The following is an 8238-nucleotide window of genomic DNA, read 5'->3' as shown; positions in this document are numbered from 1 at the left end:
CACTACCCTTATATCGAGAGCAAAAATCACATTTGTGCTTTCATGATTTTTTACGATATAGCCGTTTTTACTTTGTGGCTGTGGTAACTAGTGATAGCCCTTTTTCAGGCGCAGCATTATGAAAGATATTCGAGCGAAACGGTGATATCCGGCTATAGTCTTAATTTGGTTAGACCTGACTATATGATATATCGCAGACATTTGAAACCCTATATATTAAAATAAATTAAATTATGTTGATGCTATACTATCGATTAAAGTTGGATGGGTTAAAATCAAAACCTCAACCACCGTTTTGAAACTTGGTCGAAACCCGGAAACGTACTTAAGTTGGTTTTCTTGGATTTTATTACCTCCCCCACTCGTCATTAGACGTCACGTGACCTGTGTACAGGATTTGCTTCATTTACTTGAACGATTAAACATTTTTGCAAGGCTGTCCCATTTGCTACACTAAACCAGTCACCATCGTTACATCTGGGTTTTATTATTTGAAAAACATGACAATTTACTGTATCTTCAAAGTAAGAGAATTTCCTCCCTCCTCCAATAATGTGTGTATCTTGACCTCTAGTGGTTTATACGTGACGATACAAGTTGTGCTTGAGGCACTCTCTTCACAATGTTAACATCAGCAAACCGCTCGAACACATGACGCGATACAGGTGGTTTACGGTTGTGAGGCAGGTTGGACGTAGAGTCAAATTCTCTAGAGAAATGAACATTACATTCTCTGGCAACAGCTCTGATGGACATTCCTGCAGTCAGCACACCCATTGCACACTTCTTGATATGCCACACCTGTCAGGTGGATGGATTATCTTGATAAAGGAGAAATGCTCACTAACAGGCATGTAAACAAATGTGTGTGCAACATTTAAGAGAATTATGCTTTTTGTGCGTATGGAACATTTCTGGGATCTTTTATTTCAGCTCATGAAACATGGAACCAACACTTTACATGTTGCGTATATATTTTTGTTCAGTATAATTTACAAATTAAGCAATTTTCATTAGTGAGTCTGCCAGATCAGAGGCAGCAGATAGATCACCAGGGATGTTATCTTGATAAGTGCATGAATTGGGCCATTTTCCTGTCCTCCTAACCATTCAAAATGTAATGAGTACTTTTGGGTGTCAGGGACAATGGATGGAGTAAAAAGTACAATATTTTCTTTTGGAATGTAGTGGAGTAAAAGTTGTCAAACATATAAATAGTAAAGTACAGATACCCTCAAAAACGACTTACATGGTACCCCTCAGAGCCTGGTTCCTCACTAGGTTTGTTCCTAGGTTCCTTCCTTTCTAGGGAGTTTTTCCTAGCCACCGTGCTTCTACATCTGCATTGCTTGCTATTTGGGGTTTTAGGCTGGGTTTCTCTATAAGCACTTTGTGACATCTGCTGATGTAAAAATTGCTTTATAAACTGGATGGTTCGAGCCCTGAATGCTGATTGGCTGACAGCCACGGTATATCAGACCATATACCACGGGTATGACCCAAAAAATATTTTGACTTCTCTAATTACATTGGTAACCAGTTTGTAATAGCAATGAATCAAATCAAATTGTATTTGTCACATGAGCCGAATAAAACAAGTGTAGACCGGCAGGTACGTAGCCTAGTGGTTAGAGCGTTGGGACAGTAACTGAAAGGTTGCTAGATAGAATCCCCGAGTTGACAAGGTAAAAATCTGTCATTCTGCCCCTGAACAAGGCAGTTAACCCACTGTTCCCAGGCTGTCATTGTAAAAAATAATTTGTTCTTAACTGACTTGCCTAGTTAAATAAAGGTTAAAACAAGTTTTTGTTTTACCGTGAAATGCTTAATTACAAGCCCTTAACCAACAATGCAGTTCAAGAAATAGAGTTAATAAAATATTTACTAAATAAACTAAAGCAAAAACGAAAATAAAAAGTAATAAAATAACAATAAGGAGGCTATATACAGGGGTTACCGGTACATGTGCTGGGGTGCCCATTTGATTAATTGTTCAGCAGTCTTATGGCTTAGGGGTAGAAGCTGTTAAGGAGCCTTTTGGACCTAGACTTGGCGCCCCGGTACTGCTTGCCGTGCGGTAGCAGAGAAAAGTCTATGACTTGGGTGACTGGAGTTTTTGACAATTTTTTGGGCATTCCTCTGACACCGCCTAGTATATATGTACTGGGCCGTACACACTGCCCTCTGTAAGGCCGTCAGATGCCGAGCTGTTGCCATACATGGCGGTGATGCAAGCGGTCAGGATGCTCTCGATGGTACAGCTGTAGAACTTTTTGAGGATCTGGAGACCCATGGGGGTTTGTGGTATATGGCCAATATACCGCGGCTAAGGGCTGTATCCAGGCACTCCACGTTGCGTCATACTAAGAACAGCACTTAGCCGTGGTATACACCACATCCCCTCGGGCGTTATTGCTTAATTATAAATACCTTTGATTTGACATATTTTTACTTAAGTACTTTACACTCCTGCATTGTAGCCTAATGAAAATATACAATATATAAACGATGAATATGAGGTGACTTCATGAGATAACATAGCACAGATAACAGAGAAACAATCAATGTTAGGCCACACTTCACAGACCTATGTTACATTATCACACAGCCGTGGTATAATTTCAGGTTTTGATTATTCTTGGTTAATTTGAATGATATAACAAATATGGGACAGTGAAAATCCCGCAGTAGCGGCTACCTAGATGTTGCAAATGCCCAAAACTTCTCAAAATAGTAAAACAGACAGACTCCAGTTGCATGAAATTGTTACGTTTGTTTTGCCAAAGTCCCAATGCACACTGCATGCATAGTGCAGTAATAATAATTATAGCGACGTTATAACAGTATTGCAACATTGTAACAATACGGCAACTTGACCAAATCTGTTTGTGACTGCTGCTGTGTTGCCTATTGAATGCATAGACATTAAAACCAGGTTGAATATAACCTAGAACTAGCTCCACCCTCGACTATGCATGCTTATTACGTGTGAGGACTAGTCCTGTTACGAGCCTGAAGCATCTGGAATAGGACTTTCTCCCTCCTACCTATTCATGAAGAAAAATATGACATTGTTCTTTGCCTTTTACGCATGAATTTACAGACTACAGACGCATGCTTTACAACTCGAAACTTATTTTCGGACGAGATTCTACAGCCGCATTGCAAAGGACTAAAACTAAAAACTAAAGAGGTTGGTGCTGAATACAAAGTGATACGGTGATCCCATGTTTCGCTCGCATGACTAATTAATATCAGTACTCAGTCTCGCGCGCTCCTATTTTTTTAATATAAACTATGGCGTTTAGAGCGAGAGCGTTGTACGACTTTAGTTCCGAAAATCCAGGAGAGATATCGATTACTGAGAACGAAGTTGTTACTTTGTACAGCGAACAAGATGTCGAGGGATGGTTAGAGGGAACTAACAGCAGAGGGGAGACTGGTCTTTTTCCAGCCTCATATGTGGAGATTCTCACAAATGATTCATCTGACATCTCCTCCAACAACAATGGTATGTCGGGAGATCATGGTCAAGCCGAGTTGCCATCAAGTGGATATGATTCATCATACCATTCCCAGTCCCACTCTCGTGCTGAGAGCATTACAGTTCCGAACCCCACCCACTCTGCTTATTCTGTGCAAACTTCACAGCACCACAGTTACCCGACCAGTCAAGGTAGTGATGACGACTGGGATGATGACTGGGATGACAGCTCGACTGTGGCGGATGAACCTGGAACGATACATGACAATGATGGCACTAGTTCCACAGCATACACGGTCACTACCACTTTGCCTGAGAGACGTAGCAGTGCCCAAGCCAAAAGTTCAGCCACAGTGGGTAAAAACCTCAACAGGTTTTCAACCTTTGTGAAATCTGGCGGAGAAGCTTTTGTGTTGGGCGAGGCGGCTGCCTTCGTCAAGGACGGGGACAAGATCTGTGTTGTCATGGGCCAGTATGGGCCAGAGTGGCAAGAAGACCCATATCCTTTCGCCTGCTCCATCGATGACCCAACCAAACAGACTAAATTCAAAGGCATGAAGAGTTACATGTCATACAGACTGACTCCCTCTCATACCCAGAGCCAGGTGAATAGAAGGTACAAGCACTTTGACTGGCTCTATGCCCGCCTAGTCGAACGATTCCCTGTCATATCAGTCCCCCATCTGCCCGAGAAACAGGCCACGGGGCGCTTCGAACAGGACTTTGTCTCCAAGCGCAGAAAAGGTTTAATATGGTGGATGAACCACATGACGAGCCATCCTGTCCTGGCCAGGTGTGACGTCTTCCAGCACTTCCTCACCTGCCCCAGCACAGACGAGAAGACGTGGAAGATGGGCAAGCGAAAGGCAGAGAAGGATGAGTTGACTGGAGCTAACTTCTTTCTGACCATCTCCACCCCGGCGGTTCCACTGGACCTACAGGAGGTAGAGAGCAAAATAGATGGTTTCAAAGCCTTCACTAAGAAGATGGATGAGAATTGTCTGTTCGTCAACGCTACCATCAACGAGTTCGCCAGGAAGCAGATCACCGGCTTTAAGAAGGAGTATCAGAAAGTGGGCCAGTCCTTCAAACTGCTGGGCCAAGCCTTTGAGATGGACCAACAGGCCTATTCTGTAGGACTGAACCGTGCCATAGCATTCACAGGAGAGGCCTACGAGGTTATAGGAGACTACTTTGCTGAGCAGCCCAGACAGGATTTGGACCCCATATCGGACCTGTTGGACCTGTACAAGGGACACCTGGCCAACTACCCTGATATCATACATGTGCAGAAAGGTACAGTATGGTGTCACAGCTGTCTCTGGTCTATGCCATAGAAATGCCATTGTCCATAGACCAGTCGAAGCCCCTCTGACCATGGCCATTTGAGTGTAACCTCATAGGTATTTGATTTCTATGGTCACTACCCTCATAGGGGTCATGTCATGCAGATGTTATGTTAATGATGAACAAAAACAAATGTTGCCTTGGCATTCCATGAAATCCCTTGCATCAAAATCCTTTATGTTTTTAATGTTACTTCAGTTCATGTAACATTTATTTAACCTTTATTTAACTAGGCAAGTCAGTTAAGAACAAAATCTTATTTACAATGACGGCCTGCCCCAGCCAAACCCTCCCCTAACCCGGACAACACTGGGCCAATTGTGCGCCGCCCTATGGGACTCCTGATCACGGCCAGTTGTGATACAGCCCGGGATTGAACCAGGGTCTGTAGTGACGCATCTACCACTGCAATGCAGTGCCTTAGACCGCTCCACCACTCAGGAGTTTGATGCACATATGTTTTGTATTATGTTAAACTTTTGTGCGTGCTGGCAAAAGTTTGCTGTTACAGTTTATGCTGTTGAGTAATGCACTCGAACATGACTGGAAGGCATGATATTTAATTACCTCTCCTTGCAGAAATGTTGTTTCACACCCACTCAAGAGAGTGAGATCAGAGGTTGGGGCTTTGGCACATAAACCTCTGACATCTGCCAAATGCTGAAGTAACTAACTTTTTGAATAGAACTCTGATAAAGGAGCCTACAATCACAGCGCAGGGCTCGAAGACACTGCAGATAGGCCTAGTCTTCAAGGAAGGAAACATGGTTCGACGGAACTCTCTCGTTCTCGTTTTACCAAGTAAGACAACATTCTCTGATTTGTCACTTTGATTTATCACACAGTAGGTACATAAATATGGGGAACTGTTTGTTACATGCTATGCAGTCCAAGTTCAATTGAGACAGTGAAGGTTAGGTTATCCTACATCTGAATAGAATGAGGAGGAGGAGATTCCGGGGCCCCTTGTCCGGCGTTGCCCTGGGAATGTTGGAATGCGGAATGGAAGCAGCCTCAGGATTAAATTATTTTCCTCTCCAAGGGTGGGGATCTGGGGAGCTGCTCCACAATATGCCTGGACAAATTTATTCCCACTGGCACCGGTGAAACAGTTCAGCTTATTGGTGCTTTGGTACTGTAATCGCATGCGAGCGCTGAAAATAACCAAGTTAATTTCATATCACTAGTATATTTATTAATCCAAGTTTGTGTGGGAGCCTGTCTGCGTGAGTGTGACGTGTGTGGTATTTATATTCCCCAGATAAGAGTCAATTCTAATGGCTGTAGAGAAAGTTATTTCAGTAAGGCAGTGGCCAAGTCTTAAGTCAGATCTTCCGTTTACACATTCAGAGCTCAAGTATGTGTCCTTCACTGCAACATTTTTATGGTTCATATCTCATTACAACTTGTAAAACTATCGCTGTCTTTAGCTATTCACTTAGAAAAAGGTTGCTCAGTGTTTGTGGCCTTGGAGAACCTCTTAGCCTGAATACTCCACAGTGCAATAAATTGTAAATTAGACAGACTGCTTTTTGTTAGAAGATTATAACTCTGTGTGAGTGGGACAATAGAGCATTGGCTTCAGTCTACTACTCTATGGCCAGAAAGGGCATGAAACCATGGTCAACTCTTTTCCCTGAGTCATGTTAAAACTTTTCAGAGACAGATTTAGGATTCAACTAGAGTTTGCATGACTAAAGATAACCTTTTTCCTTTTTACCACTTAAAGGAATAGTTTTGATACCCTTCTCTTGAAACCCCTTCCATGCCCCCTTTCCCACCCATGTTTTTCCCCTCTCCCTCTCTGCCACCTCTCTCCTCAGGTGCCCTTACCAAAGTGAAGGAGTGCCAGAAACAGGAAGGGGAGGGGTCAACCATCAACGAGCGCTGTAACATCATTTCCTGCGCCACGCTGGCTGAGATCCAGCACTTCCACCGTACGCGCGTACGTGACTTCAAGAGCCAGATGCAACACCACCTCCAGCAGCAGATCAGCTTCTTCCAGAAGATCACTGGGAAGCTAGAGGAGGCACTGCAAAAGTACGACGAATATATAATATAAGGGCCTGAAGAAAGGAGGGTGGCTACAGAGGGATGGAGAGAGGATGGTGGGGACAGAGAGAGAGAGAGAGAGGGGGGAAGAGGGGTCTTAGAGAGGGAGAGAAAGAAAGATGGATAGAGATGATAAATAAAGTGCCCGGAGGAGATAAGGCACTTGAATGACTTGTTCAGTTCTCCATGACCAGATTATTCATCCATTCTACAGTCGGAAGTGAGTGGATCTATGCAGGTGACGCAGTGACGGATGGGAAAATGGGGGAGAAAGATACTGAAGATACTCCTTCATTAACGTTGTTTTCCGCAAAACTTGATCATGTAGTCTAGCTTGACAGGATATGTTAAGTCATCACATATAAGAAGTGTCACTTCAGAAATGAGTGGGATGTCTTCCATAAGGAACTGTATAGAATTGCAAAGATATCTCTTAAAAGACATGTTTAACCTGTTGCATTGAATCCCCCTCATTTGCCTTTTTCTCTGAACAAATATAACAATTTCAGTTTCATGGCAAATATGAATGACATGTCTCTTTGTGTGTGTGTGTGTGTGTGTGTGTGTGTGTGTGTGTGTGTGTGTACATGTGTCTTATCATAGAGGGGGCAACCAAGGGGGGATTGGTATTTCAATATTCTGTTGTAGTTTCTGAACCTCATTATTTGAGACCTCCCAGAGAGCTCTGTGCCAGGAACAAGCTTTAAGATTGTAGAACACTGGAGGAGAACAGAACACCTGATTTTCCATTCCTTCTTATTGTTCCCAATGGAGAGGGAGGAGGGAGGCACAAATAACTCAACCAGAATAATACTGCAAATGATGTCTCTGTGGGATTCCCTGATGTCGAAGGACATTGTTGAAATTAAATCCTTCCTCCTACACATGTACTGTATGTGAATTTGACGATTGAAGGACCATTGATTGGTATCCCCCCAAAACACAGTTGTTCGATGATAGCCAAAATTCTAATGTATGTAAGTTATTTTACCAGGTTGATTAGGGTAGTGCTAGATGACTTGGCACACATCGCCCCTGAACAGCCTAATACATGTAGGAGGGACCTTTATCACAGTATATTCACTTGATCACACAAGGAACACTGTGTGGTCCTTTTTCTCATGTTTGCCCGGTCTACATTCAGCGGACAGCATGGCTGCAATTCAGGTACTACTACTGTTATTGATATAGGACACCATCTCTTCTCCTCTCCCAATAGGTCAAGTTACTCCACCTCCATTGCGTTCATTATTTAGACCAGATTCCTTTTCCACTAGCTCTGGGTCAAGTTACATTTGAAACACTTTAAGGGAATTTAAATGGTTTGTTGTTCTTGTTAACACACAGCTATCTTG

The 8238-nt window shown here is 43.1% G+C and overlaps 1 protein-coding gene across 1 annotated transcript; it reads left to right on the top strand.

The window, feature by feature from the left end:
• The first annotated feature begins 2965 nt into the window (after nucleotides 1–2965).
• Nucleotides 2966–7767, top strand: LOC106561784 (sorting nexin-18). The gene is made up of 2 exons (XM_014126030.2): nucleotides 2966–4780; nucleotides 6655–7767. Exons 1-2 carry the CDS (start codon nucleotides 3298–3300, stop codon nucleotides 6891–6893), a joined length of 1722 nt encoding a protein of 573 aa, XP_013981505.1. The 5' UTR covers nucleotides 2966–3297; the 3' UTR covers nucleotides 6894–7767.
• Nucleotides 7768–8238: the final 471 nt, after the last annotated feature.

The sequence above is a fragment of the Salmo salar genome, chromosome ssa01 (genome assembly GCF_905237065.1).
Source record: "Salmo salar chromosome ssa01, Ssal_v3.1, whole genome shotgun sequence".
NCBI classification, from domain to species: domain Eukaryota; kingdom Metazoa; phylum Chordata; class Actinopteri; order Salmoniformes; family Salmonidae; genus Salmo; species Salmo salar.
The sequence above is the reverse complement of the archived record's forward strand: the minus strand, read 5'-3'. Positions and strand labels throughout refer to the sequence as shown.

Coding starts and splice junctions, on each gene's coding strand:
- LOC106561784 (XM_014126030.2), top strand. CDS start 3,298: ATGGCGTTTAGAGCGAGAGCGTTGTACGACTTTAGTTCCGAAAATCCA. Junction 4,781..6,654: donor TATCATACATGTGCAGAAAG/GTACAGTATGGT, acceptor CTCTCTCCTCAG/GTGCCCTTACCAAAGTGAAG.